General features: G+C 42.4%; 1 protein-coding gene across 2 annotated transcripts in view; it reads left to right on the top strand.

Moving 5' to 3' along the window:
* Positions 1-7106, top strand: part of PPP2R2A (protein phosphatase 2 regulatory subunit Balpha) — a 32561-nt gene extending 25455 nt beyond the window's left edge. For both annotated transcript variants that reach the window (XM_065745154.1, XM_065745155.1), the window contains exons 4-10: positions 2561-2726; positions 3112-3224; positions 3527-3704; positions 3987-4151; positions 4761-4930; positions 5601-5692; positions 5992-7106. In XM_065745154.1, the coding sequence (XP_065601226.1) occupies positions 2561-2726; positions 3112-3224; positions 3527-3704; positions 3987-4151; positions 4761-4930; positions 5601-5692; positions 5992-6271 (1164 nt within the window). In that variant the 3' untranslated portion in view covers positions 6272-7106. The remainder of the gene's footprint in view (positions 1-2560; positions 2727-3111; positions 3225-3526; positions 3705-3986; positions 4152-4760; positions 4931-5600; positions 5693-5991) is intronic.
* The last annotated feature ends 5610 nt before the right edge of the window (positions 7107-12716 follow it).

Below are 12716 nucleotides of genomic sequence, written 5' to 3'. Positions count from 1 at the left end.
AGTGTTAAAATAAGCAACCAGTATTGGCAGATGAGCGGTAATGAGGTTTGTTATTGATCTGACAACCAAAGTAATATGATTTTATCAAAAGAAATGACAGTGTTTTTCCACTGCTTACTACTTTTGTGTGGAAATGTTAGAATGCAAGCTTGAAGCTAAATTTTCTGTTTCCAAGTTCATGCAGTGAATAGCTGAGCTAACACTAAAATTAGAGAGGAAAAAGCCTGCTAAAAACAGAATCCACCTAGTAATCTCTTAGATATTGAAAGATGACATTTTAAGAAGAATTGAAAACAAATGAGCAGGGAGAAGAAGAAAACAAACAAAAAACCCAGTCAGTACCCAGCACAAAACCAACCATGGAAGTGCTCTCCCAGTACCAGGAGCTGGAACCCAGCTGCTTTACGTTGAAGAAGGGCATGTTTTCATTTTATGCCTGCTCTCTTGGTCTTTGTAGAGTCCTAGTGACAACTCTTCTGTTGCCAGGAAAGGGTCTCCACTCTTCTCATAAAAGTGGGAAAGCTGAGATGGAGTGTTTAAGTCTGTAGTTAGAAGTTGACCTGATGAGAATTTACTGAAGGGGGAGGAGAAGAAGGCACGTTGAGAAAGGCACTCTGCCATCTCGCTGTCTGGAAGGGTCATGCTGGGACTTCTTTCCTTATTGTTTCATGCAATTACAGTTTAAAAACCACAGTTCCCCGGAGTGAGCTGCTTTCTGCTGCAGGTATGCAGGCTGCTGGAGTGCTGGGAGTTGTCTTTGCTAATAAATCACTTTGGTCAGTTGGTGCCATCTAGTGGGGTACTCCTGGCTGACTGACCTTGTGCTAAACTTTGGCCAGAGCTTGTGATGAGCACAGTACGTAGGGTGTCCTAACTGTGTGGTTTGTAGCCATGCATACACTTTTGGGGGTTTCGTTCGCTTGTGTGCTTTATAGATCCTCGTACTTCCAAGTATGTGAAAGCTGAAATAGAGAGCTGGCCAGGGCAAGTTGTATGTAAGACTGGCTTACATGGCTGTGGGTTTAAATCTTTTGGTTGGATTGAAGTCCCTTCTCTCATCAGAGTGCATTACAAACCATATTCAGAGGAAGACAAGCTCTACGAACACAAGTGCTTGAGTTTCACAGACCTGTGCAACTTCACCCACTGCTGAGCTGCTGCCATCTCCGGGCTGGAATGTGGCAGCCCTTCTGTGTAGTGAAGCAAGTGACTTTACATAACTGAGAGGCAGGAAATGAATACTGTATCTAATTGAAACTGAAGGCGGAATTTGCGTAGGCAGCCTGCAACCGCTGAAATTGGAATTTAACATAAGGCACTCGGGCCAACACCTCTTCTTGTTTTGATTTTTAAGAGTGCCATGAGACAATCTGTTGGTTTAAATTTTGCTTCTAATCGCAGAGCTGCGTTTCATGCGTTGCTGATTGTACACATTCTAGTTCTGTAGAGTTTTAACAGAAGTATTTTGAAGAGTAAATCGTTGTGGTAAGTATGGAATTGAAGGAAAGGTCACTGAATCGTGGCCAGGATTTCCTAAAGCTCAGTAGGTTGACTTTAGAAGTTGTCCACTGAGTGCAGTGACCCTGCTTAATTCGTTAGGTCTAACTGGAACTTGGTGGGAAAGGCTGTATAATTGATAGGTGTGGTACAGTGTTCTTGTGCCAAGTCCTGTTTCTAAGGCATTTTTTCCATTTTTTTCCTCCCTTCCCCCCCCGTGAGCACATTGAAAAAATTAAGAATTCCTGCCAACCACTTCACGTAGGGGTGTGAAGCAAGAGAGTGCTGCAAGGAGTATGACGAACGTGGGCTAGCTAGGATCCTATGGAGAAGCATATTTTAGTGACTTATTAGGGATTAAATGAATGGATGGGCATGAGGTGCCCAGAAGTGAAGTCTGTAGTCAAGAACATCTCATAGGAAAGGCATCTGACGGTGCAACCTCTAGAGAGGGGTGGAACAGGAAGGGTTCCAGTTCTGTCGCCCACTGGAGGAGATGTTAGTTTCCATCCCTGCAGTGCAGTGTTGGAGCTGGAAAGCCCCGGTGTGAAACACAGCTTTTAGGAAGATGAGGGATTTTTTTCATGTTTGGAGTTTTTTCCTGAACAGTTGCAAAGTTTTTGGGGGATGTGGATGTTACTCAGCAGAACAGCTAAGCTGCTTGTAGAGGTGTCATGTAGGAATGTCATGGTGTGCCTAACAGGCTGAGGTTCTCTTGAGAAAATATCTTCCTTAAACAAAAGGTGGGAGAATTTATTATGAGGGAATTACAGGCTTCTTGTCTTTAATCTAATGAAAACTATAAAGTTCTTGCAGTAGAGATGATCCTCGTTCAGTCTGATCTTGGCTTGTTAAAACAAGGCAAACTGTACAGCAAAGGATACTTGCAGCAAATCTGGCGCGGGCAGTGGTGGAGCACAGCAGTCTCATGCAGCTTTTATGTTGGTTAGCACTGTGCCCGAGTGTCTTCCTGCACGAATATCTAGTTCTGGCTTCTCTCTGCAGCCTTGTAAAGTATTCTGTACATTGCATACCTATCCTGATCATGTAATTCTCTTTTTAGAACAAAACCCAGTCTCACAGTAGGGGAGAATACAATGTTTACAGTACCTTTCAAAGCCATGAACCAGAGTTTGACTACTTGAAAAGTTTAGAAATTGAAGAGAAGATCAACAAAATTAGGTGGTTACCCCAGAAAAATGCTGCTCAGTTTTTATTGTCTACAAACGGTGAGTGATAATCAGTTAATATTATTTTTGCATAACTTACTGTTGCATGGGGTGGCTGTTGGGGCGCGTAGAGCTGTGTGAGTGCTCCCATTAGTCATTCATAACACTCTGAACTGAAACTTGCTCTAACTTTCTTAAAAGAACAAACTGTGGAGGAGGTCTTTTTAACGCTTCTTATCCTGTCTTGTTTTCTTTGTGTAACTTTGAGATGAAGCAAAAATCTATATCTAAATGAGCTCCTTATCTCCAAGTATTTTCTTGTCTTTTTTGGTACGCGTAGGTGGTCTTGTCTTGTTTGAAGGCTTTGTGTTAAATCACATCACCTGCGAAGACTAGTGTGTCACTGCTTGAGCTCTGATTTGCAACTGTGGCTGTTTAATTTCAGATAAAACAATAAAGTTATGGAAAATCAGTGAAAGGGACAAAAGACCAGAGGGCTATAACTTAAAGGAAGAAGATGGCCGATATAGGGATCCTACTACAGTTACAACACTACGGGTGAGTAGTTCCCTCCGTGAACTGGCCGTCCTGTTTCCATTTGAGGACAGGTGACCGTGCATTTGAGAGGTATTCTCCTTCCTGAACTCGGTGTGTGGCTCAGTGGGTGAGGGGCCCATCTCGTGCATCTCATTTCCTGTGACGTTCCAGGTGTTCCCCCCTGAAACTCTGTTTCTCTGCCTGCTCGTCTGCAGACACAGCTACTTCTGAGCTGAGTTTAATGAGCTTTGGTGCACTGAAGGACTGTGCTAATGCCTCCAGTACGTTTTCAATTCAGACTTCCATCGCTGTGTATTTTGCAGGTGCCAGTATTCAGGCCCATGGACCTCATGGTTGAAGCTAGTCCACGAAGAATATTTGCCAATGCTCACACGTATCACATCAATTCCATCTCCATTAATAGCGATTATGAAACGTACCTATCTGCAGATGACCTGCGGATTAATTTGTGGCACCTAGAAATTACAGACAGAAGTTTTAGTATCCTTTTTTTGGCATTGTTCTGTATGGTGGGAACTGTTTGGTTACAGAACAAAAAATAAAAGGTTTTGCATTTCATGGGAAGTGTTTGTGTAGCATGGCCTTGGCCTCGAAGTCTTGTCCTGCTTCCAGATTTCAAGCAGTATTGTCCTTTTGTGGTGGTGTTGGCTTGTTTTAATTCTGTTTGGCTATTTCAGATGTATTTTGATGAATTGTTGAATACCTTTAAACTGAAAAATACGTTGTGGAAACTGGAGGAAATTCCTTAACAAAATGGTGTAGATATTGTAGATATTAAGCCTGCCAACATGGAAGAGCTGACAGAGGTGATAACAGCTGCAGAGTTCCACCCAAACAGTTGTAATACATTTGTGTACAGCAGCAGTAAAGGAACGATTCGTCTCTGTGATATGAGAGCATCAGCACTCTGTGACAGACATTCGAAACGTAAGTTCTTCAGTGTTTATCTTCTGTGGGCTATGGTATCTTGCTGCTGCATGAAACTGAGCGCTCAGGAAGTATTGAAGTGTTACACAGTGAGTAGTGTTAAAATACTGAGCAGTGAATTGTGTGTGGCATAGGGTTGCTGCAGTATCTTAAATAGACTGAAGACTGAAGATCTAAATGAGATTTAAAATTAGATTCACATTTGGTAAAATAAAAGTAGCAAATGAAATCATTAGCAGCTTAAGCTCAGGAGTCCATCCAGACTGTAGGGCTAGGAATAACTTCGTGCAGACTCAGTCGGTATTTGAGCTGCTGAAGTGTTTGTTCTGTGCTTGAATCCAGAAGCCTTTTGCATGTGAATGAAGCCTCCAAATAGCACCAAGCACTCGGCTTACTCAGAAGTTAGCCTCTATTTGCAATGAGAAGAAAACATTTCAGAGTGTTTCCAAATACAGCAATTACAGGAAACCTTTGAAAAACTTCTATAATATGTCAGGTGTTACAGCCCAGTGTGGCAAGTGAATAGAACTTAGTAATTTAATTTGGGTGTATTTTGTGTTGGAAAGATACAGGCTTACCTTTTGAAATGCCTCCTTTGTTTCTTTGCAGTGTTTGAAGAACCAGAAGATCCCAGCAACAGATCATTTTTCTCTGAAATCATCTCTTCCATATCCGATGTCAAATTCAGCCATAGTGGTCGTTACATGATGACTAGAGATTATCTGTCAGTGAAGATCTGGGATTTAAATATGGAGAACAGACCTGTGGAAACATACCAGGTATACAGTGAGCACTTAAAGTTAAAACACTGCTGGACATGGTCATACTACTAGTTCTGATGTAGCTGTTAGGTTTGTCTGTAAAGCACTATGGCCAGGCAAAGCATCAGTGAGATGAGAGGGTTCTGAGCATGTGCTGAAGGGTTTTTCTGCTCTTCTGTTTTAGTCTTTAGTTGATTTCACAGTGTCCTGTTTCCTGGTGTATACTGAGGTAAAACCTTTGCTTTGTAGACAAGCTAACACTGATGTGCTGAATTTCCAAGCTACTTCTCTGGGAATGTTTTTGAGGAGATTCTCTTCATCATCCATAGGAAGATCATGGGTCACCAAAACGTGACTTCTAGGGAGAAGCCAAGTTTGCCAGACACTTCTGTATTTCTGTACTGGTTTTAAGGGTATGGCACCTGCTGAGAGAGGAAAAGTGTTTTAAAGAACTGACAAGTGGGGGACATCTTTCTTCCCTCCCTTACTTCAGTTAATTTATAGAGCAGAATACGGAATGTGTGTGTTTTGCTCCTTATCTGTGTTCTCAAAGGAAGGGACTGTGTATGCTCCTGTGAGTAGGGAGTGAGCACTGTATCAGGTGCAGAATTGGTTCTGGAGCACTATTTCTGGGGGTTATTTTACAGGTATGTCACGCTCAGTGTTAATTATTTTAACTTCTTCCCAGGTGCATGAATACCTCAGAAGTAAACTTTGTTCACTGTATGAAAACGATTGCATCTTTGACAAATTTGAATGCTGCTGGAATGGATCGGACAGGTAAGTTTACCACTTCTCCATACGTATGTAGCAGTTTTCCAAGTTGTCAGCACAACGAGCAGATATCTGAGGCCAGACTGGAGGGTTCAGGCTATGTTTGCTTTTATCCTCAGACTGCCTCGGATGGTACTTTTTGAAACTACTATCCAAGTATGAGATAAATAGACTTTAACACATGTATATTAGCTTTTATCAGTGGATGTTGTAGCATTGGATTATTGGGAATTGCCTTAGTAAACAGACACAGAGTTTGAATGGAAATGATTTTCAGCTGAGCTTTGTACTTTTCTTCCACGCAGCATTGTCATGACAGGATCTTACAACAACTTCTTCAGAATGTTTGACAGAAACACAAAACGAGACATCACCTTAGAGGCGTCACGGGAAAACAATAAACCCCGTACGGTTTTGAAGCCACGTAAAGTATGTGCGAGTGGTAAGCGAAAGAAGGATGAAATCAGTGTTGACAGCCTAGACTTCAACAAGAAGATTCTACACACGGCCTGGCATCCTAAGGAAAACATCATTGCTGTAGCTACTACAAACAACTTGTATATATTTCAAGACAAAATGAATTAGGGTTGGCATTCCTAACTGAAGAGTCCACTTCCTGCATAGTTGAAATAGTTGAATCTAGCATTTGTACCTGTAAACGAAAGAGAATGAGAGGTCCATTGTGGCACCCCTTTCCAGTGTTTAAAAATGTGCCATATGACAACACACTTTTATAGCTACATGGAGAAAGCTCTGCTGATGTGTCACGGAGGTCTCCATGTCTGCTAGCCATTTAGGTGAGGATAGGGCACTTTTTAATTTAAATGACTACTTGCACCATCTTGCCTAATGGACTAGATTGGACTGTATCAACATCGGTTTACTCCACTTTTTATGCCTTCCATTGTGATGACGTCAAACACAGGGAAAGCCTTCAATCATGCTATGGGATTTAATTGTGTAACCTCATTACTGTATCATTTGTGGCCCCCTTTTTTTATTAAATACAGCTCATTCTTGCTGTGGCTTGTAGCATTCCTCCTTCTGGCTTCCTGGACTCCCCCTTTCCCTTTCATCCCCCTCCACCTAGCCCTGGTGGTGGTGTATAGAGGAAAAAACAAACAAAAACCAACAAAAAACACAAAATAAAGCACATGAGATGGGTCCGTTTGGGGTCAGTGGTAAAGGGGGTCTGTGTTGCAACAAATGTTTTAATAAACAGTTGACTGTAATCACTCCTTGCCATGCCTGGCACCAAAAAAAAAAAAAGAAAAAAGAAAAGGAGAAAAAAAACTACTGAATAAAAGTGACAAAGAATGGAGAATCTGTTTTCTTTTTTTAATCTACCTCTTTATACAAATACTCTGTGTTTTACCTTAGATGCATGAAAATAAAATGATGTTTTTTGTAATGATTTTAACCAGTATTAATTATTTTTAATGGGAATGAAGAGAGGGAGGGATATCACAAGTATCTGCATTCATTCATGAATGACAATACCAGCCGTAGTGTGCGCTGACCACCTTCATTTCCAAACCATCAACTCCTGTCATGTTTTGCCATTCCCTGAACAGACCAGGTACTGTTCCAGTATCCTTAAAAGCTCTTTTTTCTTAAGCTATTGCTTAAGCTGGAACAGGAATAGAATTTGCAGGTTTAAAATCTACGTTACGGGACTCACTTTTTAATGTTTCGTTTCATCCCGGTTTCTTTAATGCCTTGTTTTAGGATACAATACCTTTAATGCCTTGGTTAGAGTACAAAGTCCCCTGTGGTTTTTTAACAAGTTGTTTGAATTCTTGTCTAGCAGTACGATGTTATGTAGTTCAAAATAACAAGTGATGACATAGATAACTACTACACTGCATTCTGAGATGCTCTATTTTCTGTATTTTATTGCTATCAGTAACTGAGTGGAAATGTAGTTTTACCATGCAAGTGTTTCTTCTGGCTTTTGGCTTTGCAAAGTTCTTGCACTTAGAGAGACATTAAATGGTGCAATGATCAGAAAATATGTGGAGTACAGAAGCTGCATGAAATAAGTGTTCATAGCTATTTGAGAGATTTAAACTCTTCAGCAAATAAGGCTTATCCAAAGATGAACTAGATACTGATGCTTTATAAGGCTCATGAGTTTTTACCTCCAGATATTTTTGCTAATTGTGCTTTTAGGTTTACTCTCCCCTCCAGGAGGTGTTCAGAATGAAGCTTAAAGTCGTAGTGAACTTACCTTGACTTGGAGGCTTTTCACTTTTCAGTTACCTAGATCTAAATCATTTCTATGGCTTAGTTATAGATGGTTATGATAATGCCTCTATTATTTGATCAACTAAGATACTGTTTCTGCTGTAAAATTATGGCTGGGTTAGAGATTGTTAACAAGACTACACTTGCAACCATACTTTAATTTCTTTAAGTCCTTGTGCAGTGGTTTGAAAATGTAAAGATTATAATATTAGATCTGGTTCTCCTAAATACGGTATTTGTCTTGTAACGTGCATGCCTGACCATGAGCCTTTGTAAGGATTTTACCACATTTCACCTGTTAGCCTTGTTTGTTCTTAAAAAAAAAAAAAAAACAACAAAACAAAACAACCAACTGCCCCAGGAACAGCAGCTGTTTTCCAATGGGTGAATAATACTTGCTGGCAGTTCAGGAAACAACTTGTTGGTGGTCGTGCATAGAGGCGCTTCACGGGATCAGCCCAGCGTTTATTCATTACCTTATCACAAGGACAAAGAGGAAATCAGGCACTACTTCAGCAACAGAGCTGGTAAAAATTCATCTCCGTTTTTGCAAAGAAGGTTTAATTGTTATTCTGGGTATACTGAGGTTTGTGGTAGCGAGATTGCTGCTTTTATATGTGTATCTGTATATCCTGGATGATGCACTGAATACACGAAAAGCTGCACAGACACAGCAGTGGGGATGCAAAGACACAAGTGAACAGGCAGATTTCACGTAGATGAAAGTGCAGCCTTCTAGCAATACTGCATGCAGGCAGAACTGCCTCTTGGACCTCAGCTGTGCTTGTTGGGTTTCAGGAATTTTAAAGCTAGTCTTGGGAAATACTTTTGTTTTCATCAGTAGCAATGATCTCTGGCATGTCGCTTGAGGCTTCATCTATCCTCAACAAAACCAGCTACTGACTTTGGTGTCACACTATCCAACTTAGATACTTCTCTAAACACACTGTCCATTGACATATGCTGTAAATCTTATATTTTATTAATAAAAGTATGCATAGAATACATCTTGTCAGGTTTCTTTTTATCTTCCTTCCCATCCTTTTTCTCTGCTTACAGGCATTTTTTAAATTACTCATCTTACTGCATGTTGAATAGTACCCCTTTTGGCTAGGTTCTGTGCTGTTATTTCTGGGCCTTAGCCTGGAGAGCTTGCCAGACAGGGTGGGTGGGTGTTATGGCAATCCTGCCCTCCTCCATCGTGTACAGTTAGAGAAAAGCAGCTGCTGTATTCTAGTGCTTTCTCTCCATTCCCATTGCAACCAGTGCAGCTGTTCAGTTCTCAGCCCTTTAATACTGAACACAGTAGTTTGATCCCTTCCCTGATGTCCCTCTTGAATACTACCGAAGTACTCACAACTGCCACAGAGGTGGTTAGTACCTGCAGAATGACAACCGTACTTCAGATGGTAGTGACAACTGCCACGATTAATGTGCAGCCTGTTGTTCTCTGGTACAGGGCTGAGGGGCAGGCAAGCTCTGTGGCTGAAGTCCCTTTGCTGCTTTTCTGCTGAGGAGTAGCTAATGCCTTCAAATGTGGCAACATCCTACTTCTTGCGCAGTGTTTTTTGGGGCGGGGCTGTAGCTTCCACTCTGTTGTTCTAAATTTAAACACATCTTTTTCTCAGCCTACCTTGGAAAAGCAAAGAGCAGTGCTGATGCGCAGAAACTGGTCGCTTTCTCCTCCTGGAGAGAGGCTGCTGTCTGATGGAAGACTGATTTACTGTTCTCTGCTCTGGAACTGGGCTGTCATAGGGGTGACGTAGCCAGAGGCAGTAATTTCCTGTGCACCGGATTTAATGTCTTCATTTCTTCATCTCTGGCATTCCCACCATAACTTCTGACTTAGATTGAGCAGTGGGAGGTGTTTCCTTTTGCCCCTTCCCACATAATTAGCTGTTGCATGTTGGACTATTGATGTATAGAATTGAGGTTGCTGTGGAATGACTATTGGTGTCTTGAATAGTTTCTATTGTTCGCTCACAGCAACTACCTTATTTAACCTGGTATGGAAGGTTTGGGTTTGTAGAGAAAGGACTAAGTGGTAGAAGGCATAGTAGTGGCTGGAATAGAAACAGCAGGCATTTCTTTCTAGTGGGATACAGCTCAGAACCAAGAAACAGCATGGATTTTCTGAACAGTGTACCTTTGAATTCTGACAGTCTCTGCCTTTTGCAGAAGATCTGTTTTTCTTTCTGAAGAAGCAGGTACCTCTATATTGGTGTCCTCCACTAGGAGGCAAAATGTTACCAAAGAGGTGGGCGGACACAGAACACGTTGGAGCTGCGAGCATAAAGCTGCAGTGAGTTGTCTCAGCTCTTAAGAGAGAAATAAATGGCTCCTTACGTGTTTGGCTTGCATTGACTTGCAGGCTTTCTGTAAGAAAAACCTTTCCCTTGCACGTAAGGCCTTTCCCAGAAGTTTACAGCTACTGTTCTACAATCACGTGGCTTTTTGTCCCTCCACCTCAGCTACTGTCATAGCATTTTCCATCTAAGGGATTCAATTACTTTACAGGCACGAATTACGTCATTCAGCTGCCTTAGGGAACCTGTGTAGTGGTTAGAGAACAGGTCTGAAAGTCAGGACTTCTGAATGCTATTTCTGGCTCTGCATTGACTCACTCTGTAATCTCGATTAATTGGTCTGACTCAGAAACTTTAATAGTCCCACTTTGCTGATAAATATTCATGCCACAAACATTATGGCAAATGCTTCCTGAATGATGGAGATGACAAACGACACGATGTTAGCCTGGGATTGTTAGGATTGCAAAGTGGGATAGGGCTCTGTTCAGAATCGTAAGCAGCTTGTTTTTCTGACTCGGTTGTAGAACACATCTGTGGCCCTTCTACCTGTGATGTTTTATTAAAATATCTAAATTGCTGCCACCCTTTCATAACATACAGCAAATTCTGTACCAGTGATAGCCGAGGGGCACACAGATTTTTCACAAGACATTTGGTGTGGACATGTATGCAGTCCATTTGGAAAGAAAGATGAGTGTCACGTCAGGCAGATTTCTAATGACCACGCATCAATATTTGGACGCAACAACATAGCACAGATGAGAAAATAATGATGATAATCTAGAATGGGATAACTGACAGTTGTACACACCCTAGTCCTGATAAAGTCCTGATAAAGAAGTCCTCTTTTTGCTGAGTAACGAGGAGATAAAGGAAAACGTTAATGTAAATGGATCTGTTTCAATTTGTTTCAGTCTCTGCTATCAGCAGTGGTACTATCGCACAAAACAATGATCCCCTGCCCCTACTTATATTCTCAAGGCTGCTGATGGGAACGGTTTTATGTGAAGGGCTCCACTAAAGTAAAATGCGGTATATATTTGTGTGGGATGGGACTGGTTACGAAGTTCCATCAGAGATACTGCAGGCCTCAAAAAGGACCTCGGAGTTCAGGTGATGTCACGTGGAATGAAGGCAATAAAACTGATTTACTGAGAAATGAAGGCAAATGAAACCATCTGCGGTGAAGTTATTCTCACTGGATCATTCTCCCAAGACAGTGCTGATGAAAAAGGAGATGAGCAGTGGAATAATCCTAGTCCAAGTTCTGCTTCTGCCTTCAGGCATTTATATGCTTGATCTTCAAGAAGATACTGATTGTTATCTTGAAAGTGATTTAGAAGAACCTTATGTTCTATATATGATTGTCTCATGTTAGCTACTTATAATACATAATTGATGCAAGAAGCTACCCTTGTTGTAACTGAAGAAACCTCAGCAAGGTAAGGTACATGCTTGCACCTGTATTTCATTGTGTTTTTAAGCACTTGCTTGCATTTTCAGGTCTACTTTCCCTGGAAATTCAGTGTTATTCTTGTTCACAATACAGCTGTGGGTGCACAAATAGCCTGAGGTTGTCTCTCATTTTCGTACTGAGAGGAAATGGGCACACAGGTGAAATTTCACTTTTCATAGCTGAGTCCCAGTCAAGACCAGCTCCAAATCTGTTACACAGATGCCTTCTCTATCTTAACCATGCCACCATTGAAGTAAACTGCACTGCACCTTGCTGACTTAGGCTAGGTCTTAGAAGTAAGGTCGATTTGGTTGTCAAGCGCTTTCATTTCAGACAGGCATTACTTTTAGCCTTGAAAAATCAGCTAGTTAATTCTGGGAGACCTAATTATGTTTTGTGGGCCCGTTACTTTAGTTGGCTTTAAATTATTTGAGGCAACATGGAGATGGCTGAGCTGAGGGGGAGGGAGGTTTTGTTGAATCACACTTCTGCTGCCCGTGTTTGACTACTTATGTCACAACAGCTGTGTTCAGGAAGGACACACTGCAGTCCTACACGGGGAACGCAGCAGAGCCGGACCCTGAGCAGCTCAAGCAGTGTAGGCTGACAGCGTTGGACTGTGAACACTGGGCCAGGATCCAGGAAGACTTGGAACAGCGGGAAATGCAATCATTTCTCGCTTTTGAAACACCAGCGAGGGGCAGATACATGAGAGCGCTTTGTGGGCTCGTCCTCCTGTTATTATGGGACCGTCCGTCGCCTCTCCCCTCACGGTTCGCGCCTTTCCCCTCACAGCCCGCTCTTCCCGCCCACTCGCGGCGCACGCGCACGCGCCCTCGCACGCCGGCGCGGCGCTCCGATTGCGAGACAGCGCATGCGCGAGGGCGGTGACAGCGGGACGTGCTCAAGCACAGCGGGCGCCATGCCGCGCGGCACGCGCCTCGGGGCGGGCGGCGCACGCGCAACGGCGGAGGGCGGGAGCAGCGCCGCTCACGCTTGCGCAGAGCGAGGAGGCGGG

The sequence above is a fragment of the Cyrtonyx montezumae genome, unplaced genomic scaffold, assembly GCF_038088225.1.
Source record: "Cyrtonyx montezumae isolate F1298 unplaced genomic scaffold, pur_monq_1.0 scaffold_33, whole genome shotgun sequence".
NCBI classification, from domain to species: domain Eukaryota; kingdom Metazoa; phylum Chordata; class Aves; order Galliformes; family Odontophoridae; genus Cyrtonyx; species Cyrtonyx montezumae.
This window is presented reverse-complemented; position numbering and strand designations above follow the sequence as displayed.